We start from the raw sequence: 25306 nt of genomic DNA on the forward strand, positions 1-25306 counted from the left end.
AATCGGATGATTATTTTGGTTGATTATAATTTGAAATCAGCAAAAAATATCAAGGAAGTCATAAAAGTATTTGCTTTAAGGCACTACTTCTAACAAGGGAAAAGTTATAAAAGCATTTCTTTTTATTAATGAAAAATCTCTCTTTTATGTCAATTTTTTGGATATATTTTTTAACCATTATAATTAGTTTAAAAGGAAAAGTTAAACCTGCAATTTTACCAAATCACCATTTATTAGTTCATTTCGAACATATCATATAAGCCGTCTCTTTAGTTTTAAAAACAATCACCTTTATTTATCCCGATAAGGTTAAAACTCCGCTACTCATATAAAATTAGTCCCGTTAAATTAGTAGGCGAGACTTAATTTAATAGGATTCATTATTTTATGAATATGGAGTTTTTCCCTATCCGGATAGATCTCATTTCTTTATAAACAGATTTGGATTGGATGGATTGTGTATTCTGACTTCTGAGCACTAGTTTTATGTAGTTGTGCGAGTGCAATCACCACTTCTAAAAGGTTAGTGGTAGGTTGACATAAAATTCATAGTTTAAAGGGTTTAATATCATAGGCAAATATGAACAGAGAGATGTTTCAAACGATTTTACGTAGTTGAGTGGATGCAATGATCTTCAAAGATCAACAGGCAAGTTGACACAAGATCAATAAAGGGCATTCGTGAAATTATTCTTAGAAAAAATATGGAGGGCTAACATTTTCAAAAGCAAAATACTAGTTCTAATTATTTTAACAATGTCGTTAGGTTGATACCATTTGAACCAGAAAAACACAAACTTGGTAGAATTCCTTTTCTTGTGACGACCTAATTTTTGCCTTAAAAAACCGCACCAACATTCAGTTGAGCCTTCGCTACATGACTGACGTACATATTACACACACACACACACACACGCACACGTGTATGGGTTTACCACCACTTTTTCAGAACGATAATTTTGCAATTTTCGGGCACATAAGATGATTCACTTCTCCACTCAAAACAATGTTGTCCCATTTATTAACCAGTCTTGTGTATACGGTTACAAAAGTCAAGTATTCTGGAGACGTAGAAATTATAATACATGAAAGCACCAAAGAAATATCATTAATCATTAAACAATTCTATTCAACCACTAAGAAAAAATAATCTGAAAAAGATCCTATAACTACGAAGAATAAATAACACAATAAAAAAATTGATCTGTGATACATTCCAAACTTGACATGTCAAAACTGGTATATAATTACTCTGTTAAATACGATAACATAGTATCAGAAGCGCTCGAAGTTCATATCCAGTACAAGAAGTTAAACGGGATCACTCACATGTGGACTTGATCACGTAACTATAAAGCAGGTCCCGTAGAGAGTGAAAACAACCTCAAAGCCCGTCCGCCATCATGCAGCATCGTTGATCATGGATGCATGGTGGCAACGCTTGTGGAGCAGACGGAATAAAGTAGCATATAAAAGATTCTAGCGACTCCATGGAGACACACTGCGACCATAACCATTGGCATTGCCGTGGCTGTGTCGGAAACGTTTTTCCTTTATCTTCTCTTTTCTAGAGCCATAGCCATTTTCTCTATGCCTTGAGCTGCCCACATCCCCATTGTAGCCATTTTCTCTATGCCTTGCGCTGCCCACATCCCCATTGTCTTTTACCTTTTTCTTACCGGACTTCTCTTTTGCAGAAGCTCTCCTCTTCTTTCCAGAGGAATACTCACTAGGATCTCCAGCAAGATCACCTCCCCGTGGCAGGGGCTCTTCGTCATCCAGTTGCCAATTGCACAACATCTCCTGCTGACCATACTGGGTATTTAATGGCTCCCCTGCTCCAGGAAGCAAGCTATCAAAAGTCACTTGCCTGTTAGACCCTCCCTTGCGTTCCAGCAACACTGCGTCAGGTCTAATTATGGTACCTAAAATGCTCCTGTTGGGGCCTAGGTCCATGATGATCCTAGGATTTGTCAAGGTTGTGAAGGCCATTGAAAACGCTGATCTAATCTGCAACAGATGCAGGGAATGAGATACGGCCAAACAAGACATCCTTTCACTTCTTAATAAGAGGTGGGAAAAGATGGAAGAATTTATGTGGAATGATTAGTCTGGATTTTTGCAATAAATTTTAGTCTGATGCCTAGAGGGGATTAATTAACGTAGTCATTCCCTTACGTGGTGCAAGCCAAACAAATATATAGCTCAACTGTTAAAATAGACTTAAATGTGGTTCATTGACTGGTTGAATTGAACAAACATTTGGCATTTTGATTGAAGTAACCAACATTATTAATCTTGTTCCTTTCAAGCTTTTTAGCAAAGAGACGCATCAAATGAAGGAAAGAAAATATCATGACTGTCAGGAAGAACGAATAGTATTTTTGATGATAGTGCAGTCTCAATCTATTAGGATACACAAGCCATTAAAAACTAACACCCAAGTGGAGAGACGAAGCAGATTTAGTAAATTTTATATTATAAAATGAGTATATAAAATGCAGGCAAACGCATACATCTGTACAGACAAAGTTAAAAACAGCAATAGACCTATTTCAACCTACAAATTCAATTCCTGCCCTTTCAGTAATCATATATGGAGAAAGTAAGCAAAGAAACAACAAACCTGAAAATAGTTAAAGGAGTTCTTCCCTATGTCATTTTCTGATGCCTAGGTCATCATGAAAAAAATAACAGTAATCAATGAACTGGAAAAAAAAAAAAAAATCTAGGAGACAGAATTCATGCTGTATTTTTCAAGACCATACAATAAAACAAAATATTCAACAAACCTGTGGATCCTGAATAGAGATAAGAAAAGGACGTCCTGGAGTTGCAAAACTAAATGAGAAGAAAACCAACTAACTTTAGTAAAATCAAAGTTCAATTCAGAGAAGTGATGAAAATCAAGAGGTAAATATCATATGACAGCATTTGTTGGCTAATTACACGGATAACTAAATTGCACAGCGAGCAATGGTGTGAAGGGGGAAAATTTTCCATATACCCTTTGCTAATCTTCGAGAAAAAGGTGCCTCCCCCATTGCAAGATACACCAACATCTGAGGTGTTCAATTTGCGTCCATAAAAATCAAAAAAGTTTACCTGCTCTCAGAAAGCAAGATACAAATGAAAGAAAGCAGACCATGAGCCCGTGAATATTTCTAGAAGTTCTAGGCAAGTTTAAATCTGTTGCCTGGTAGTTATTATATATGAGCTATGTAATTATTAGTATCTCAGAATAGATGCATACCTCTGAGTTTGAAACGGCTCATGCCTAGTAGTTGGGGATTAAATGTAAACCAACTTTGGCTTTAAGAAACAATGAAATACTAGAAAAGAAAACACTACCAAGGGATTTGCTTAAGAAACACTTACCAGAATAACTCCCAAATTGCCCTCTGGTTCCCTTAGGCTCTGTCACAGGAAAATGGAAATGTAAGCAGTGAGCACTGATTAGCCTTCATCAAAATCATGTGTATATGTGCCATCTACACGCATATATACACATGCAACACCAAATTAGAATTGCATTAACTTAACAAAATGCATGCAACAAAATCACTTGCCTGCAACATTGCCATGAGCATGGTAAGGAGGGCATAAGAACCTAATCCGCCAGAGTACACCTTAATAGTTTATTGGAATATTGAATTAGGACGACTGGAATGGGAGATTTTGAAAAACAAACCAATTGACGTTTTGATATATGGCTTATGCAAAAAGAACGTACCTCATTCAGTTCCCTCTGCTGTAAAAAAACTTTTAAAATTAAACACAGAGGCCGTAAAGGAGGCATTTTTGATACCACATCCTGAAAAGGTGAACATATGACAATACGACCAAACAAGCTGAATTTCCTTCCTTACAGTTGATGGAAGAATTATTGGTTATCATATCTTACACATAAATATCAATGTGTCCCTATCACTTGAACCAATGGAAGAAGAAAATCTTGAATACCAAAAGCAAAAGCCCTGAAATTACAGACTTAAAGCTAAATTGAAATTTACCCCAAGGCTTAATCTGAACAATGCCAAGATTTAGTAACAGATGAATGACCCAAGAGGTTCTCAGTCATAAGATGTATTTGCTCACTGTGATATATTTCCCATTATGATTAGCATCAATTCCATTTTACCACTGCAAACAGCATCAAAGCTTGCCTTCCCATCTCTATGTGCATGCTATTCAGAATCATTGACTTCTCTTGCAGGAATTTGGTTATTCTTTTAAATGAAAGTGTGTGTGTGTGTGTGTGATGTGTATTATTTAACATGTTTATAGAAGCACTACCACTGCTCATCTAGCCGTAACAACTTAAACATTGGATAGCAGTCTTGTATTCCATGTAGGAAATAAGTAACAAAATTGCATTTATAACATCCTTAAAAGCTCGAAGACAAGTTTAGTGCTCCAGCCTGATGTAAAACATTACAACACATTTTTCTTTTAACATAATAGGATAAGAGATAATGCAGCAAACCTTTATGAACTCAGCAGCTACTGGTCCATTCTGCACATCAAAACTGTGAAGCAAGAGACAAAACATAAGATACTAAGAGGGGAATTGCGCTAAAACAAATAGAGAATGCAACCCTCAAGTGGCATAGTAGTAACCAATACAAGAATGTACTTTAAATGTTTCAAATCATAGCAGAGCAGATAGATAGGCAAACCTTATATCGAATGCAACACCACTTTTCTTTTCTACAAATTTAATAATCGGCACACGAGCCTTTGCAATGACCTGAAGAATTGGTAGCCAAAACCAAGAATGAGAAAACAAATTCTGTTACTATTAGTACACTCATAATAAACAGAGATGCACCTGCATCTTTTTCACCAAGCTCCTCTGTGACAATGCTCGAGAAAGAGCCTGCAAACCTTGCTGCGGGTTTGGGATCCCTGCTCCCAAAATCACAACCTACAATTAATATCAATAAAAGTATGGACCGTCATCATTTAACACATAAGTAAACTTAGAATCATCAAATTCCATATTAACAAGAGACGGAAAAAAAAGAGGCAACAATTTTCATTAAATTTTAGGACATTTAAGACAAACCATTATCAGTTCTCAGAATGGAGAATGTCCAGAAAAGATTTACACTTAGACGTATTGAATAAAGACAAAGCCAAGATATAGCAGTTATACCAAAGAACAGTACCAATTCATAAATTTGTAAGAAAAGGGATCAGCATACTCACATCAATGTCACTGCTCGGAAGATAAAGCCCTGTCTTGAATGATCCAAAAACTTCTACCTACAAATTCACCATAAGAATTGAAACTCCACGGCAACAAAACAGAGAGAGAGAGAATGAGAGACAATTATACCTTACAGTTTGGCCATATATATTTGATAACATCAAAGACACGTTCAATAGCTGCATTTCGCGCATCTTGCTCTTCCGGAGTAGGAGACAGAAACTCGCAGAAATCAACTATCTCTGCAACACACTCAATTTCAACTTCCACAACCTCACGAATTACTACTCTAAACCGAATCGAAAATGGAACCAAAATCCATACCTTTATGAAGCTGAAGCATTGGGCTCTTGAATTTGCTATTGCCGCGGAACCAGCCGCTCTCGAGCCTCGGCTCGGCTTCCCGGGCCGGCGTCTTCGGCTCGGCGGCCTGGCGTGGCGGAGCCGGAGACGCCGGGACCGAGTCGGAGCCGTCGGCGCCGACATCGAGGGAGAAGAAATCCTGCGTGGTGGTTGCCGGCGATGCGGAGGGGAGAGAGGAGAGGGAAATCTCGTTGCGGAACACGGTGAAGGGTTCGAGGTCATCGGGCGGCGGAGATTGGTTGGCGGAGGATAAAGCGAGCGGGCTTAGGGTTTCGTAGAGGAAGTTTTGTGAAGTTTCCTCCATTGGAGAATCACAAGAGAAACAGCAAACTTGTATTAGTTTGAAGAAGACGAGGCAGGAATAATGTTAATGTTAATCATCATTAGGTTTGGGTTTTCTGGCGCCGAGAATCACCGCAGAACGGAACTAGTGTTGAGGTTAAACACGTTCCTTATTATTGTCAAAAGAAGAAGAAACACACACAGTCACACACACAAAAAAAAAGGTTTTGTTTTATATCATTAAAAAATTAGTAACTACCCATATGGCTTCTTTCTAGTTTTTCAATCTATTTTAATTTAAACAAAAAATGATATCCCCTAAAAAAAACATTAAAAAGATATGAAATTTAAGTTTGTGTGAAAAAAAGAAAATACTAAAACAACAAAGTTTAATTGTGATTTAATTCGACGAAAAGATTTGGGCCAATATTTACTATTTTTTAAAGAAAAAATTGTGATCGATGTCGTTTGTGCCACAAACAACTCTTAACATATGCAAGTGATGTTTGATATATAAGTTTTGTTATAATGTAAATTCATAGTTTTAATTTATTATAGTATTTTTTAAAAAAATTTAAATTTCAAAGTGTTTTTCTTTTAAAAAATTTAAATTTCAAAAATCATGACCCTAATTTAAACTCTAATTTGAACCCGCGTACTTCATTTAAACCGATAATGGTGTGCAAGTCAACCTATGAAAAGACTTTTAATTTAAAGATGAGGATGACACCAAAAGCAGACGTGGACAAATTCACCTTATAAAGGAAAAAATGATTAGAGAAGAAAAAAAGAAAAACGATTACTTTATTAGAACGTTTTAATCGTTTAAAAGTCCAACAAAATCTGCCAGCGCCAAAGAAATCATCTTCACGAAGTAATAGGCTGTTCTCTTCAACTCTAAGATTCTATACTTGGAAAATCAACCAAAACAAATTCAGATAATCTGGATCTTCAATAGTACCAATCTCTTTGACATCACTTAAAATCCTTCATAAATCCAAACACATGATCTTATCCCCATTATCCACAATATACACAGATATGGGCAACATTTTGTTCAAACAAATTCTATCTTCTCCTCTAAACAACATCATCATGTTTTCTCAAACCTCAATTCCCTCTTTCCCTTCTTCCCAATACACCTTAACTCTCGATTTCCTCGCAACCCTAATCCTCTGTGTCACGATCGCCTTCTGCTTTGTCCTTTTGTACCACATTCTCTTTAGCCTCCTTTCTTGGCTTCAAGACATGAGGTCAAACCACAATATTCTTGAACAAACACAAATCATTGACTCTAACATGTCTCATCAAGTTCATTTCTATCGATCTCTCGTACAATACAATGCGCAACTGATCGACATGTTGGAGAGATTTGTGCGCGACATCGACGAGAGAAGAGGCCAGAGGCTGAGGGAATCGAATAGGCTGCCGCCATTGATTAGTTACGGTAGCCGCGAAAGGCGGTCGAGTTATGGTGGCGGTGATGAGTGTGTCATTTGCTTGGAGGACTTGGAAGATGGCGAGTCGTGCCAAGTTTGGCCTGTTTGTAATCATATTTTCCATACCAATTGTATAGACCACTGGTTGAAGAATAGACATACTTGCCCTGTTTGTCGTAATTGCCTCTTAGATGTTTGAATGTATAAATAACTGTAAATGTCAAGATTATTTTATCATTGTTTGATTTGGGTTTTGGGGATTTCGTTAGAATGTCACACAGATTTTATTTTTTATTTTTTTATTTTTTGTAATGATCTTTTGAGTAATTTGAACCGAATGCGTGCCCCCCAATTGGCTAATAAATCATTTCAAAGAGAAAAGCATTTTTGTAGAAAACTTTGCAATTATTTATGAAGTGCATTAATTTATCATGTTTTGACTTGTGGAGAAATGATTAATGTGAGTCTTATAAAGAGAAAGAAAGTCCATCCTTCAAGATGAATCCCTGTGTTATTTGATTGCGCTTTGTCTCTAGACCCAGTAGAATTACCAACTTTAGCGTTGACGGGATTTACGTCTTTTGGAATAGAGAAGCATGAAATAATTAGCATACAATACATGCACGATTTCGAATTTCCCAAACAAAAATATACCTTTCAGCAAGATTTTCACAACTGCCCCTTAGAAATAATACTTCCGACTAAAACAATATCTGACCGTACCAATTTCAATAACGTCATGCCATATCTTTTAGAACTATCATATAAGATAAAAACACGTCAAATCAATTAAAATGTCACGTAAGATAATAACATGTTATGTGGAATTTTAATTGACATATTATAATGGAATCAAAATATGTTGTCCTATTTTTTTATCTTTGTGACTGTCCCTCAAATTAAATTTTGACACCTCGTGATTTGCTTATATATGTTCAGTATTTTAGTCATATTTATGTCATTAGATTCTTAAATTCAGATAACATGACAAATAATTAAATAAAAGATAGCTGCCAAGACAGAAAAAAGGAACAACATATTTTAACTCGTCATAATATTATTAGAGGAAATGAAACGGACAGGGTAAAGAAGACGAAAATTGGATCCTTGAATGTACTTATATATCATCAGATTGCAAAAAAATGAAAAAGCAAATAAAGAAACTATCATATAAGATAAAAACACGTCAAATCAATTAAATGTCACGTAAGATAATAACATGTTATGTGGAATTTTAATTGACATATTATAATGGAATCAAAATATGTTGTCCTATTTTTCTATCTTTGTGGCTGTCCCTCAAATTAAATTTTGACACCTCGTGATTTGCTTATATATGTTCAGTATTTTAGTCATATTTATGTCATTAGATTCTTAAATTCAGATAACATGACAAATAATTAAATAAAAGATAGCTGCCAAGACAGAAAAAAAGGAACAACATATTTTAACTCGTCATAATATTATTAGAGGAAATGAAACGGACAGGGTAAAGAAGACGAAAATTGGATCCTTAAATGTACTTATATATCATCAGATTGCAAAAAAATGAAAAAGCAAATAAAGAAAAAAAGAAAAGCAAAGAAAACGCCTTAGAACCCCCCCATTATCCAGATATACTTGAGTCCAGATAAACAATGAATGCTCTATGCTTGTGGCGATTTCTATCTGTAACAAATGTTGTTCTGGTGATTATATCCCATAGGCACACGTGGTTTTGGATTTAGTTGTTCAATATATGCTTCTAAATCAAACAAATAAACCAATAAACCAAACCCACAAGCTTTACAACACACGCATTTCTTGTATGGTTTGAGTTTGGTGTGATATTCCAAACTAAACTTCTATAATGAGGACATTGACATATTTGCACAACCAACGCATATGTGTTTTCTATGGTTTAGGTTTTCATCCCACATAACATCCACACACAACAGTTAATTTGTTTTAAACAAATTAAACTCGAAGTGTTTTAGCAACAGACTTCATAGACAAATGACACAACAATCAGCCTGCAAGCGATAATAAATACATTAGTTGCGGTACTCCCCCCCGCCATGAACACTATGGTTCTTCAATTATTTGTTATTTCCCCAACACTTTTTTCTACAATTTTCTATTTTTTCACTGGGTTCTGCATTCTTCTCGTGATCCTCCTCTTCATCATCGCCTTCTCGGTCATGGTGTCCCTCATCATCGTCTCTCTAGTCCACATCTTCTGCAACGTTTTTCACCGACACTTCCACGAGATCCAACGAAATGATCTCGAAACGGGAGAAACATTTCCTCCACTTGGTGAGGAGGATCATGACGATGAGGCATTTCGAGCTTCCTCGACGCACAACAACCTGCAGATTCTGGAGATGCTCGACGGGATCATCAGAGACCTCGGTGAAGGAAGAGGGTCGAGGCGTAACAAGAGGATGCACAAAGTGTTGGAGAGATTGCCACCGCAGGTTAGCTATGGAAGCCATGAATTGAAAACGAGTTCCAATCATGAATGTGTATTTGCTTGGAGGATTTCGAAACAGGGGATTCGTGTCAGGTCTTTCCGGTTTGTAATCACATCTTCCATTCGATTTGCTTAAGAAATTGGATGACAAAAAACCTAACCTGCCCGCTTTGTCGAAGTTGTATCTTGGAAAGTGAATGAGGTTTTAAGATTTTAATTACAAATATATGTTATTTAGATAGGATAGCAGTCAAATGTATTTATTGTAAATATGAAACATTGATTTATACTTGGAAGAATTTTACAATAGAACATGAAACATATTTCTCGACTAGCACAACATTCTCATATTTTGTACTCTTTTTTTTTTTTTTTTTGCTTTAGAAATTATTTTTCTTCTCTCCTTCTGTTTGCATTTCAAGTGCCTATATGTTACCATTAACCTCTGCCCGCAAAATCATTCAACTTGCCCTATTTTGAGACTATGCAGCTTCTCATAGCTGTATTCCAGCGATTCACACACGGTTTAGGCCAAAAAAAAAAAGAAAATCCTGCTAGAAAGTAATTTTATTCTCGTTGACAAATTCTTATGGTCGGAAAATTGATTCCAGAGTATTAATAGCTTGAAACATAAAAAAGACTATCAAGGAAATAAATTAAGAACCAAACTTACTATTATCAATCTTCATCATCATCATCATTACCACTTCCGTAATCAAGAACAAAAGACGAATCAAACGTCCGAGTAACAAAGCCATCATTGAAGCCTAAAAACAGAGACACTTAAATGACATTTCTCATCGCGCAAGATGACGATAATATTACATTCAGTCATCATCACTTATTTCATCATCACTTCCTGCAATGAAATCGTCGTACAGGCCCTCCTTGTAATCATCGTCATCTCTAGAATCAACGAAATCGTTGTCGGAATAATCGTCGTCATCGTCGTCAACTACTCGCTTTGATTGACGGGCCTCGAGGGCAATACCGGAGTTTATAGCTGCCCAAATTTGTTCTACGCCGATGACTGCCTGAGATTTTAGAGAACAATCGTTGCAGAGGTGTCCGCGAAGATCCGCGGCTTCAGAGATCGGTTTCTGAGTCGCACTCCGCAGAGCCTGAACAAATTCATCATTGGAGGGAGCAGTTTTTGACCGCACCGCGGACAAGACTGAGCTGCGGAGGAGATGGAGAGGGGCTTTGGCGTCCTTGAGAATCATTTTGGCGGCCATTTTTTGGGACTCTGGATTGCGTTGTAAGTTCTTGCATGCGGTTGGGGAATTGAATGAGAGTTTCACTTTTATATATAGGGAGAGGGTTTAGGGTTTTAGGCGTTAGTGGAGAAGTTTGTTCTAGAGAGTTCATAGAATAATGCTACCTGGATCTCATGGGCAGAATTTGGGGGCAAGTTTGCCTTTTTGATCATTTATTATTATTTGTTTAATCTTTCGGTTAATCAATCGAATCTTTCGGCTAAGCCCTAGGGCCGATCAGTAAATTAGGTGACATGCCACTCAATTTTCTATCACTTGATACGAGGATTCAGACTAAAGTAATTTTAATTATAATTTTAGAATCAAAATTATGATTCATGATTTTAAATTTAAATTATAATTCTAAAACCATAATAAAATTAGAAGTTTAAATCACCTTAAATTAAGAGAATGGTAGCTTTAGAATCATAATTTAAGTTAGTTTAAAATGATAAATTTAAATTATGTTCACAATTCAAATTTAAATAATCACATTATTTAAATAATAATTAATTCTCAATTAATTATTTTCGAGTGTTTAATTTTAGAATTTCGTAATTCTAAAATTCTCATTTTACCCTTTGTGTTGGTAGAATTACAAGGACGACGCATGGACTAATAGACCTATAATCTCGATCACCAATAAAATTAATAATTAATTAAACACTTTAATTAATTAATTAATTAATTTCATTAATTCTAATAGTTACTCCATTATAAACTTGGAATTGCACTCTCGAAATTATAGACATAAATTACTTTTAAATTGTGAAGAGTCCATTTGATATAGTCACTGCATATAGATCAATCATCTATAAATAATTTATAATTAGAGCTAGGTAGAATTCGTTAACCTCTCTAATTATATCTTCATCCTTGAGTACCATTGATTCTCTAATGGATAGTGATTCATAAAACACATTCATGAACCAGAGCACTCTTACTAGTCCAAATACCGAATCAACACTCAAGAGAATTATTTATGTGTTTCTTTCTCAAGAATGAATGGATTCCATCTTGTATAATAACATTCTCGACTACCTACTTCATCATGTCTCCAAAATACAAGGAATAGAATTCAGGGTCTCGGAATCTGTACCGAGTAAATCAAAAGATACAAATTCATAAATAGGAGTTTGTTAAGAATTCAATATTAAGATCATGCTATATATGACCACCGGTAGACTCAATTAGAATTTCTATACTTAACAGAAATTATTAGAAATTCATATTGTGTATGTGTCATTGTTCCACATAATCTCATTATGTGTAATACACTCATTCAATATCTCACCATATTAAAAGTGCAGATAACACCGTTCCATTCTAAATGAAAATGATATGTATTAGTAATGTTATAATTAAAGATTCTGAACTTTAATTAAATTTATTACGGACATCACTTTTTGATTATTATCCTTAAACATTATCCTCTCGCATACAACACTTAGATACAATGTTTAAGGTTACATAAATAATCACGAAATTTTCATTTGATATTCATAAAATATTCACAAATATAAGCACATAAAATGATGAATAAACTCTTTTATTAAATAAATAATAAATATCTTATTACATCTCATGCTTCTAGGACACCATTTCTAACATAAACATACTCTTAATTTTTTTATTTTACAAATCTATACCACCAATTAATTAGCGTTTGAATTTCTACCCGGTTGATCATTTTATTTACATTGATCAGACACTACTTAATTAACCTCAACACAAATTACTCTATCTAAAATAAACCTAATCACTTTTGTCTCATATTTATCTCTTTTCCATCTCTATCTCGCCCCTCTCGTTTTCTTCTCTCCTCCATGTCTAATCGAGTGCAAGAGATCACACGACCACATGTCAAGAATCACACTAAGGATCCGTTTAGTTCATTGATTCTAGTTTTTAATTCGAATTGAGATGTGACTTTATGTAAGAGCTTTTTACTGTAGCAAAAAAATCAGCTGTTGCTGTTTTAAAGAGCTTTTTACTGTAGCAAAACTCGAATCGACAAAATGAATAGGGCCTAAACATGACAGAGTGAGGAAGGCTCCATCAACATGTGCTCAATGCAATCTCCCATTGGAGATCGAAGATTACGTTGTCCCTCAAATTTGACGAGTTTACAAATCCGATGATGCAGATTGTTATGGACAAGTCCGATTGAGATTGCGAGTTGGCTTCATCTGCACACTTCTAAAAGAAAACAACAGTCCGAACAACCATGCAATATCCACGACATCGTCTTCGTTTGAGAGAAAATCCAATTATGTGTTTTGATTTTTTTTTAATTTTTGGTTTTCTTTTTTTTTTAACGTATTTAATAATATAGTTTATAATATTTAATAATCTAGTTAATAATCTTTAACTAGTGTTTGAAGAACACAAATCCAATGCTCTAATATCTTATGGCATAAATTCAATTTTCAAGTTTTGTTGGGGCATTCCTCCTAATTGCTAAAGAGTATTCAAGAGATAAAGAGTACCAGTGCCAATTTGTATAGATTTTCTTTATGGAATCGCTACTAGCTACTAGATGTGCATTGTAAATTTTACAAATAATTAAAAACTTAATAGCTAGAGCGGTGTGGTTGTGCCAATTTGTATAGATTTTCTTTATGGAATCGCTACTAGCTACTAGACGTGCATTGTAAATTTTACAAATAATTAAAAGCTTAATAGCTAGAGCGGTGTGGTTTCGACCTCTCTGGGGCCTACCCGGTTCAGCTTTGAATTTTGACTCACCAAACGGATCGGTCGAATGGATCTTACATAAGGAGAAGAATATATTGAGTCTGTTTAGTTCGTTAATTTGAATTTTTAATTTAATTTGAGATGTAATTTTATATAAGAGCTTTTTATTGTAATAAATAAGTTAGATGTGACTGTTTTTGAGAAAATTTTTTACTGTAATAAAAATTAAATTTTAAACTAAATTTTTCTGTTACAGTAAAAAACTCTCACATAAAATCACATATCAACTCAAATTGAAAATTCAAATCAACAAATTGAACAAGATCAGTTGATTTCCTATCCTTGCAAAAAGCTCTAATCAATTCTAATATACTGTGTATATCTAAGGCCCCGTTCATTTTACTAATTCAAGTTTTACTATAGTAAAAAGCTATCAGAAACAGTTACATTTAACTTTTTTGTTACAATAAAAAGTCTTCATATAAAGTCACATATAAACTCAAATTAAAAACTCGAATTAATAAACTAAACGGGTCTTAAATTCATATCAATAGTCCAACCTTCTAAATCCAATAGAGCAATAAGATTAACAAAAATGCAAAAGTGATTGAAAAAGACCCCGGAATTCAAGACCAAAGAAGCAAACTTTACAAGAATTACATAAAGCAAACTATTTGGGACTATAAAACTAAATATGCATTACGTTCACTCCACCCACTTATGGTTCAAAAAAACTATTGAATCTACGACATTTACATCAAACAAGTTTGTGCAATTGTCATAGTGGTATTAGCTTTGGATAGTGCTGCAAAACATCTTATGGATCGTTTTCTTGGTTTGAGATGGAAAAAGATAAGGGAAACCAAACATGTTAAAACCTATGAAATATAGAAGAAACACATGAGAAATGATCAAGCAAAGATAAACAAATAATTAAGAGTAAGATCTTGAACTCCTCGACAGTTACTTTTCTCTCCTTGTATTGATCGAAATTAAAAATACTATTTAGAGTCTAATTCTTTTTTTGAATACATGCATTGTAGATTAGTGACTCAAATAATCAGAGTGATAAAATTTCTTTAAATGGTGTGAAAATTGAAACTTCTAAGAAGTTTAGGTACCTTAGATTTATAGTGCAATATAAATGAGATCTAGAAAAGGATGTTCAACATAAAATTAAGGCAGAGTGAGTTAAGTGAAAGAATGTTATGAGAATTTTATGTGATGACAAAATGCCTATTAAATTGAAAAAAAAATTCTATAGGATTGCAATCCGTTGTTGGCTCATTAAGAGACAATATATATGTAAGATAAGTGTAATGAAAATGCGTATATTAAGATAGACGAGTGATCATACGAGAATAAATTGCATAAAGAACGAAGTTATTCGTAATAAAATAAGTGTAACACCAATAAAAGATAAGGTGCACAAAGACTATTTAAGGTGGTACGAACATGTCTAATGTAGACCGCTAGAAGTATCAGTTCATGTTTGAGAGGATATTTTTATACCTAATATTATGAGAAAGAGAGGTAGACTAAGAATTACGTAGACTAAAATAATTAAAAATGACATTTTAAATCTAAACATTTAAAAAAATCTAATTTTAACATAACTGTATATTAAATTAAAATCTATATAACCCATCTTAATTAAATTGAAATTAAGACTCGTTTGTTTGCTGTTGTTATAGCAGAGTTTAATATTTAAATTCTCATGACCAAATAAAAAACTACAGTGATGGAAGGATTTTTTTTTTTGGCCCCTTTTTTGTTTTGTAATTGTGCACAAGTGAAAGGCTACAATTACCCACATAAATTTTGCATTTTTTTTTTCAAATTTCCCCCGTAAATGATTGAAATTTGCAGCTTAAAAAAAGCAACATATACACGATTTCTTGAACTCGATTAAATAGCAATCAAAGTTAGCTTACAACAAACTCAGTAAATTAAAATAAAAAAAACCTAAATTCTTACGAAGAATCTTTGTTACTACGGAGTCTGTAAACAATACGGCCTCTAGTAGAATCGTAGCGACTGACCTCAACCTTAACCCTATCTCCTGGCAAAATCCTGATAAAGCTCTTTCGGATTTTCCCAGAAATGTAGCCGATAATCATGTCGGCGTTGTCCAATCGGATTCGGAACATACCATTCGGAAGCGACTCCGTCACGAGGCCTTCCTGGCTCCACTTCTGCTGCTCTGCGCTGTCCTTAGAGCCAGGCGCTTTCGCAGTCACCACGAAAGGGCTCCGATTCTGTTTGGCAGCTGAGAAAGTTGGGGTTCGGAGAGAAAACTGAGATTCTGGGTTTATTGGGGACGAGATTATAGGAAAACATGGTTTTGGGTTTGGCGTTGTTGGCGGCAGAGGAAGATGAAGAAGTGCGTGTTGGAGCGAAGTCGAGCTCCACATTTGGTTCAGAGAGGAGAATGGATTTCAGTGGTTGGTTCTGTTTCGGATTGCGTTTTGGTATTCTCTTTTTAACCTAACTTCACCTTCTAGACCAGAAAAGAAAACTAGTCCTCGTTTTGCAAGGTTTATTATTATTATTACTATTATTATTAGTCTTATTATTCTTATTATTATTCTTGTTATTATTCTTGTTGTTGTTGTTATTCTTATTATTATTATTATTATTATTATTTGTTGTTGTTGTTAATATTATTCTTATTATTATTATTATTATTATTATTGTTATTGTTATTATTATTATTTAAATTACAGGGACAACTTTACCGTAATATAGCATTAGCATACCTTCTCTTGAAAATTACAGGGACAATTTTACCGTAATATAGCATACATTCGTATTTTTAAGAGAATATATTTCACCCTGATTTTCCTTGATTTAATAATTTTATACTTCGATCTAGTGCCGGAATTTCGGGTCGGCGGGCTGCCCGAAGCCCGAATTTTTTCGGGCTCGGGCGGGCAAGCCCATTTCCCGCCCGCCCAAGCAAAATTTTCAGGTTCGGGCTCGGGCAACCTGAATTTGACATGTCCACACTTGCTCGCTGCTGTCTAACCACCGTATACCGCCGTCCGTCGGGATTTTTTTGAATTTTTCCGACCATGCCCGAACTGCCCGACCCAAAAAATGCCTGAAAATTCAATGTGCCCGAACCCGCTGCCCGAATTCACTCAAACGAGTATTTTTTTGAATTTTGCCTGAATTTTTCCCGCCCGCCCGAGATTCCCGAACTGCCCGAGGTGCCCGAATACCCGAAAACGGCTAGTTTTTTTGAATTTTTACCCGAATTCTGTCCGAAAACCCGACCTGCCCGAGTTGCCCGACTGCCCGAATTACCCAAAACGGCTAGTTTTTTGAATTTTGCCCTAATTTTGTCCGAAAACCCGAATTGCCCGAGGTTGCCCGACTACCCGATTGCCCGAATTTCAAAAAATAGCCGTTTATCCCTTTTTTTTTTTTGAAAAAAAATCATTTGTTAACCCTAAAATTTTCCTATAAATACCCCTCATCCCCCACACATTTTTCTCACTCAAACTCTCTTAATCCCTCTCAATCTCTCTCCATCTCTCTCAATTTCTCTCAATCTCTCCCACAATTTTTCTAAAGCTCTCTCTCTCACAAATTCATCTTATTTTTTTATAATGGATCCTTTTTGTTATAGTGGTATTCCCGTTGATGCCCAACATAATGTAGAAGAAGATCAATTTCCCACTAATGAGTTTGTTACGCAGCAATCTACTAATCCAAGCCATGGTGGACATATTGGAGGTCGTGGTCGCAATAGTGGGCGTGGAGAAGCGGCGGCGAGTGCGACTGCGTCTGCGTCTGCGTCAGCAAGTGTTGCAACCTCCAGAAGGAAATGCAAGCGTACCTCGACAGTTTGGGATCACTTCAACATAATTGACGAGGTGGATAATGAAGGTAACACTAAACATATAGCTCAGTGTAAATATTGTTTATCTAAATTACAAGGTGACACTATTCACGGCACCACACACTTGAGACGACACTCTGAAAAGTGTCTTCAAAAGCTTAGCCAATCTAGCGGACTCGAACTCCGCCAAACACAATTATCTTTTGATCGCGCAACCGGTGGTCTAACCACTTGGAAATACGATCCGCAAGTAGATCGTATGGAAGTTGCGCGAATGATAGCTGCTTTAGATCAACCACTTAGTTTTGTAGAGCACCCTAATTGGCAATGATATATTAAGGTTGTACACAATTATAATGCACAATTCACTTCAAAAACTACTCTTAGGAAAAATTTATTAAAATTATTTAAAAAAGAAAAAGATGTATTAATAAACCTTCTACACTCGACTAGCGGGTGCGTTGTGTTAACGGCAAATATTTGGTCTGCCATTGCCAATAAAGATTATTTAGCTGTAACCGGACATTACTTTAAAGGATTTGATTTAGATAAGAGAATATTAGGTTTTAAATGTGTTCTAGGATCACATAGCGCAGATTTAATATATAACACAATTTTAAATGTAATTGATGAATTTAGTTTAAGAGATAAAGTAATGGCTATAACATTAGATAATGCTAGTGCCAATACAAAAGCAATTGAATTTTTTGAAAATGATTTAAGTCTATTCGGTGACGATACTATTTTCCACCAATGTTGTGCATGTCATGCAATTTAATAGCTAAATCCGGTTTAAAACAAATGGGTAATCACATTAAAAGAATTAGAGATAGTCGTGCATGGATTCAAGGTAGTAACCAAAGACAAGAAGATTGATTTAGGTTTTTACAAGCATTAAATATACCTCATAGAGCATTAGCATTAGATATGCCTATAAGATGGAACTCAACTTATATTATGCTTCAACAATGCATCCATTATAAAGATGCTATAACAAACTATATGTGTGCAAAATTAAGAGTAGGACATATAGACGCATTTGATTGGTAAATTGTCAAAGTTTTGTATCAATTTTTAGGTAGGTGATTACGCCCAAACGTGTAAAAAAACAAGCGGTCAATTGTAGTACAATTTGAACGGTCGATCCCACAAGGAAGTGTTAAATTGAACAAAAAATGATTAGCAAATAAAAAACGTTAGGAAAGTAAGCAATCAAACAAAGAAAAAGAATGAGTGTTTTTAATGATTCTATGAACAATTTAAAATGGAGAAAATTCAATAAATAAAAGTGGTAAGACTTTGAGAATCCTCCATATGCTTTGTTCACCTATTTAGATTTTGATTCATTAATTGACTCAATTGAAAGTTTCACATCCCAAGCAATCAATTGGAAAATAAATATTTGAAGAACATATGAATTAAAAATGTATTCAAGTAAATAAAATTCTAACGTTTAGAATTAGGAAAAATTATCTTATGAGAAATCCAAGAGCGACAATATACCGTTGGCAATAATACAGTAAAAGACTACTCATAAAATAATACCGATCAATATATCATATAATGCAACAATCACATAAAAAAAGCTTGACTAGATTTATATGAGAGTTGACAATAAAATATATTGATAAGAAGAAGAAATATAAAAAAAAGAAAATTATTTACTCAAATGTATAAAACTTACAAACCATTGGAGAATAAAAAATCCAAATAAGTTCACTACACATATAAGATCATCTCTAGCCTCACCTAATTACTCTAGCCTAGCTTGCACATAATTCTCATAAAATTCTAAAAAGAAAGTATGAGAATAAGAACAAGAAAATAAGAGAAAATGTGTGAGAATTTAGATTCTAAAAATTCATCCTTTTATCACTTAGATAATGATCCTATTTATAGAGTTTGAATATGCTAAGAATATACAAATCGGATGCTCAATCGAGGGAGAAAAACATCATGTTTCTGAAGAGTGGGACACGTGTCGCAACTTGATTCGCGCGCAGGAGAGACGTGGTACACAGCTGGGCCACGCTGGAAGAGAACTGGACGCGCACGGGAGAGAAACTCACGCGGAGAGGGAAAGTGCGCGCAAAACGTGCATACGCGGGGGGCAGCTGGACACGTGGCGAGACCTAGCTAGAGGGGCGCTGGCACGTGGGACCCACGCGGAAGAGAGAGGGAGTCCGGGTGACGCGCGCGTGAGGAGAACTTGCGCGGAGGAAGCAGCGTGCGCGCCAAGCGCGCGTACGCGGGGGAGCAGCTGGGTCCCACGGCCTGCGGTGCGGCAACGGTCGACACGTGGCGCTGGGCTGGATCGCGGCTGCCTCAAAAACCCGAGTTGCCCGAAAACCCAAAAACGGCTAGTTTTTTGAATTTTTACCCGAATTCGGCCCGAAAACCCGAATTGCCCGAGTTGCCCGAACTGCCCGAATTGCCCGAAAACGGCTAGTTTTTAGTGGAACATACTACCCAACATCACCTTTAGCTTGAGGAGAACTTTTAAGAATTAGTATTTTATTTCACGAATATAGGGAGGACCCAATCTTAGGAGTTCTTGTTCATTCTATGAAAAAAAAATTTAAAAAATATTGGTCTAAGTTACCTTTGTTATATGGTTTAGGTATAATTTTTTATCCTAGATTAAAATTAGACGGATTAGAAAGTGGTTTAAAAAATTTAGGTGAATTTTTAGGCATCATTTGTACGGATCAATTTTCAATAATAAAGGCAAAAATATATGAGATCTATAGTAAATATGATATTAGGTTTAGAAGCACAAACTCTAGAGTATATGAACCGCAACAACAGAATGAAAACCCGCATTCATTCTTGAATGTTTTCGGGTTAAAGAAGAAGAAGAAGAAGACAACTCAAACGGAAGCTGTGAGTAGAAGTGGATCTTCATCAACAAGTGGCAGTAGCGGTAGCAGCTTCAACGAGCTTATGGCGTACCTTAGTGAAGGCTTAGTAGTCGGCAGTGCGGCAGAATCGTTTGACTTAGTTCAATGGTGGAGGGCACGGGCATTCACTTGGCCAATCCTAACTCGATTGGCAATGAATATATTTTCGATCCCAGTCTCCACTGTTTCATCCAAACAAGCCTTCAGTACGACAGGAAGAATACTTGAGGAACGCCGGAATGCATTGCAAAGGGATATTGTTGAAGCCTTGGTTTGCATTAAGGATTGGGATCGGGCCGATCAACGTCTACAAGATACAATTTCACCGGCAAGCCAAGAATGGATCGATGAATTTAATCGATTAACATTTAATTTTGAAGACGATCCCTCAGCTTCAAATTAAATTGTAAATTTGTAATTTGTAAATATGTATTTACTTTTTACATTGTATTTGTAATTTAATAAACAATGTAAGTTTGTACAATTTGTAATTCGTCACAAAATAATTACACTTTTTTTTCCTTGTCAAGTTTTTATCCCAATTGGATTTTTCTTGGTAAAGTTTTTAATGAGGTAATCATGAATTATAAACTTAAAAATTAATAAAGAAAGAATTTTTTTATATAGTTCGTGTAAATTGTAATATATATATAAATAACTTAATATTAAAAAAAAGTTTAAAAAATTCGGGCAATTCGGACGGGCTCGGGCCGCTGAATACAAGCCCGCGGCCCGTTCAAGGTGAAATTCGGGCTCGGGCGGGCGGCCCGGAAATCTCGGGCGGGTCGGGTTCGGGCTCGGGCAAATCCTCAGGCTTTTCGGGTGGTCGCGGGCGGCCCGTCCAAAGTTCCAGCACTTCGATCCATGATAAAAGGTATTTCTCATATGTTCAAAATTTCCATCTAAGTTTTGAAATTTGTGAAGTCCTAAAATATTTTTTAGGTTTAAAATGAATATCAAAGTTTCGTGAAAATTTTGATAGATATCAATAAAATTGCTTCTTTTTTTTTTTTACCACAGAATTTATGAGATACAAGGATAACCGGTAAATTTATCAGAAATTAAAAAATATTTGTAAATATCTGCACTCAATATGTTTTTGTTTTTGTTTTTTCATTTTTTCAATATTTTATTAGCTAAATAATAGATTTTTATCACCTAGTGCACTTGTACACTTTGTAAATTAGCTTTGAAAATTTCATATTTCTTGAATCCTGATGAAATCCTCGTCACTTTCTTTTATCCCAAATCATCTTTTATGTAAAACATGTTTATTTATGTATAATTTTTTATGATCATATCCTCAAATATGAAAATTAATATTATTATAAAATATACATAAAATCCATAAATTTTTTTTAATACTTTCACCGATATCAACATTTTTCTCAAAACATCAAGTCTGAAGTACCGATATTTTCTTCCTTGTTTCCATCACTCCCATCTATTATTTCATGAAAATGCCGAAGTGACTTCGTGTTAAGGCTAAATGGCTAATGAAGGGCTAAATGGTATAAAACCTAATTGGGGAAAATTTCAAAAAAAAAAAAAAAAAGAAAGAAAAGAAATTTGCTGTAAAATAAAAATCCTAAGGTTTCTACTTTCTTGAAGGCTATAAAATTCTATGATCAATGCATTATAGTAAAAATTCTATGTAATAAAAAATTTCGAACCGTATTTTAAATTCGCAAAATAAACAGGTGATAAGTTCACAAAGTTAGGCAACGCTAAAAATACTATATGATGGAGCACAGAGTATTTGGGTTGGGGATAGAGCTTGGTGGCACGATCTCTACTTAAAGGCATGTCAAATAAAGAATGGAGGCGAAACCCGGAAAGGGGTAGTTAAGAATTTCGTGCAACGGCCAAACATTTTTGTACGTGTATAGCGTTTGGTAGAGGAATTCGTTCCCTGATTCGAATCATAATTCGTGGTTCGCTACAATATTTTCTCTCATAAAAAATACACGTAAATCAAAAATGATTCGAATCACATGGTTTGAATCCTCCAACCAAACGAACCAGTCTTTGAGTGTTTTGATACATATATGTTAAATTTTTAAAAAAAAAGTATTTTAGAATACCGCAAGAAAAATTAATTAAGTAGAGGAATATTTGAGAAACATGATTTCAATAAACTATATTAGAGAAAAGTTATTTTAATTTGACACGTTTCATAATATAAAATATTTTAAAAATAAAATTTATAGACTGAAATGCATGTTTCAATCAAAATGTATGTTTTAGATAATATTGTATTTATAGAGGATCTATACATATTTTGTTTTCCTTTTTTTTTTTCAAAATCCTTTTATTTTATTTTATTTTTATTTTTACCACAAAATTTACTTATTTCTTTATTTTGGTCATTTTAACCTTTTTTTTATATAATTTTACACTGAAATTTTCCCCTCTTTTCCTTCTTTTGTTTTGTTTTTTTTTTTTTCCTTTTGTCTTAAAACTTATTTATTTCCTCATTGGTACTTTTTTTGGCCTTTTTTTGGCTGTTTTTATCGAAACCATAGACCTCCTCCATCTTTTGTTGTTTTAGTCCAGTATTTTTTTTTTTTTTGCTTTTTTACTTTAAAATTTATTTATGTCTTCATTTTGGTTTTTTTGTGACTCTTTTTTTTTATTTTTTCCTTGATTTTTTTTGTTTTGGTTTTTTTTCCCTTAAAACTTATTTATTATTCGTTTTTCTCTTTTTTGGCTTTTTTTTTTAATTTCATCTCATTTTGATTGAAACCGGTACACCTTCACTTTTTTTTCCTCTAAAAATTATTTATTTCTTCATTTAGTCATTTTTTGACCATTTTCTTTATTTTTGTCATGAACTTTATTATTTCGTTTTAGTTTCTTTTGCCCTAAAACTTTTTATTTCCTCTTTTTGGTGCTATTTTAGACCTTTTTTTTATTCTTGCCCTAAAACTTCATTTTTCTCTCATTTTGGTTCCTTTTTAAGATTTTATATTTAGATTTTACCCCTATTTAATTATTTTTCTGTATAATTCTTGTTATTTTTACTAACTAATTAAGATCTTTATTATTAAATAAATTTAAAAATAACATAGTACATAGAGTTCAACTAGTATATAAGAAGGGAAAATGTGTAAATAAGTAGTGGCCTCTTTGAAAAAATTATTTTAAAGGGGAAATTATAAGAGAAAGTATAACAAGATTGAAATGGTGGAAACATATTTGAAAAGGTACTTTTGGTAGGTACAAAGTAGAAGAAACAAGCATTGTAAAAAAAAAAAAACATATTTTAAAATATTTTATTTTAAAAGCAAAAGTTATACAAAAAGTGCACAAATGGAAACTCATTTACTATATAGTAATAGATTATTTAAAATTTAGATGCTAGTATTAATTAATTTGTGGGCTTGAACTTTGTTTACCTTAAAAACGTATTCTATTGTAGGGAACTCGAGGAATATTTATGCGATTTGAATACTTTTCTGAAATTTTATTTTGGTGTTAATTTTTGAAAATTATGTTTTGGCTTTAAAATTTATAGATTTTTTTTTTTTTTGGCAAAAGGGCCATAAATGATATTTTTGCCTTTTTTCTTTTTTTGACTGAATCTGATTATCTTGAGAATATAATTGGGAACTTTTCTTTAGAGTCCAAGTAGCTGATGGAAACTGAATGTCGTTGTTATTGTTTAATGAGATATATGACTTAATTATGTTTGTATAATTAAAATATGGTTGTGTTTTGAATAAATTAATTCATTAGAGTGGATCTTCATATTCCTAACATCCTAATGAATTTCATTATCTCCACTTTTATTACCATTAATATTTGGTATTTCATAACCTTTATAATCTCCCAATTAACACTCTATTAGTAGTATTTTATTATTATAACTTATGGCTTTTAGCCTCTCCTACTTTATAATTCTTGACCTATATAGATGGTCTGTGAGAGCTTGTATTTGTACATAAGAAGATGATGAATAGTAAGAAAGTTTTCTCTCTCACTAACTATTATGATTATTTATAAAAGTTTATCTATTATGGTTATTTATATTAAATTTCAGAAACCGTTCATTAAATTCAGTGCTATGAACGAAAACAATTGAAAAACAAAAGTACAGGAGTAATTTACCAAAGTTAAAATTTTATGGGTCAAATTGTCATAATTTACTAGTACAGGGACTAATTAGGCACATAATCATATTAACTATTGGTCATTTCCAGCTGAGGGTCTCCCTCATCAATATGAACATTTGTTTAGGTAAAAAATAATATATAAAAATTTGGATGTACATCCTCTGTCTAATAAATATCAACTAAGAATAAATAAGTACCGATTTTTCTTCGACTTGGAAGGAAAAACATAAGAAATTTCATTGGTTTTGGCACCATAAAATATGGCAACCTTGACGATTACCATATTTTTAGTCACAATTATGCATAATCACCTTCCCAATATTGTACATACGTAGCTTCACAATGCAGCTTTATTTAACAGTTTTAGCTCTATAAGTTTTCACTGAAGCCTGCTTTCAAGTTTCATGGGAAGAAATTTCTTCCCAGTAATCCCATCAACATTTTCATTTCCATAAAGAAAATGTTCCGGCTTTCGTGTATAAATTTGGCCTAGACTAAGTGGAAGAAAGAAACCCGAGTTAAACTGTAATGCTGAAATTTTGTGTTACGAGTGCAGAAAGTTTTGGTGCAGTTTCATATTTTTATAACTTAAAGCCTTCATAAAACTACGGAAATTTAATCCATACCTAAAAGTTACATAGAGAGTACTTTGGAAATTAAGAAACAACATATGGCAAATTATAAAACGAGGACAGAACCTAAACTAATGGTACTGAAAACTTGAACAGCCATTAGGAACCTTC

The 25306-nt window shown here is 34.1% G+C and overlaps 2 protein-coding genes across 2 annotated transcripts; both read right to left on the bottom strand.

Moving 5' to 3' along the window:
* Nucleotides 1-1020: 1020 nt before the first annotated feature.
* Nucleotides 1021-6045, bottom strand: LOC21386478 (non-canonical poly(A) RNA polymerase PAPD5). The gene is made up of 13 exons (XM_024163071.1): nucleotides 5537-6045; nucleotides 5342-5454; nucleotides 5212-5268; nucleotides 4832-4927; nucleotides 4680-4750; nucleotides 4487-4529; nucleotides 3734-3814; nucleotides 3570-3629; nucleotides 3379-3417; nucleotides 3008-3105; nucleotides 2793-2841; nucleotides 2627-2671; nucleotides 1021-2010 (listed from the first exon to the last, which is right to left on the bottom strand). Exons 1-13 carry the CDS (start codon nucleotides 5877-5879, stop codon nucleotides 1480-1482), a joined length of 1626 nt encoding a protein of 541 aa, XP_024018839.1. The 5' UTR covers nucleotides 5880-6045; the 3' UTR covers nucleotides 1021-1479.
* A 9425-nt stretch (nucleotides 6046-15470) lies between these two features.
* Nucleotides 15471-16204, bottom strand: LOC21386482 (translation initiation factor IF-1, chloroplastic). The gene has a single exon (XM_010094215.2). The coding sequence runs from the start codon at nucleotides 16113-16115 to the stop codon at nucleotides 15675-15677; it is 441 nt and encodes a 146-aa protein (XP_010092517.1). The 5' UTR covers nucleotides 16116-16204; the 3' UTR covers nucleotides 15471-15674.
* Between the last annotated feature and the right edge of the window lie 9102 nt (nucleotides 16205-25306).

The sequence above is a fragment of the Morus notabilis genome, unplaced genomic scaffold, assembly GCF_000414095.1.
Source record: "Morus notabilis unplaced genomic scaffold, ASM41409v2 Scaffold339, whole genome shotgun sequence".
Taxonomy (NCBI): domain Eukaryota; kingdom Viridiplantae; phylum Streptophyta; class Magnoliopsida; order Rosales; family Moraceae; genus Morus; species Morus notabilis.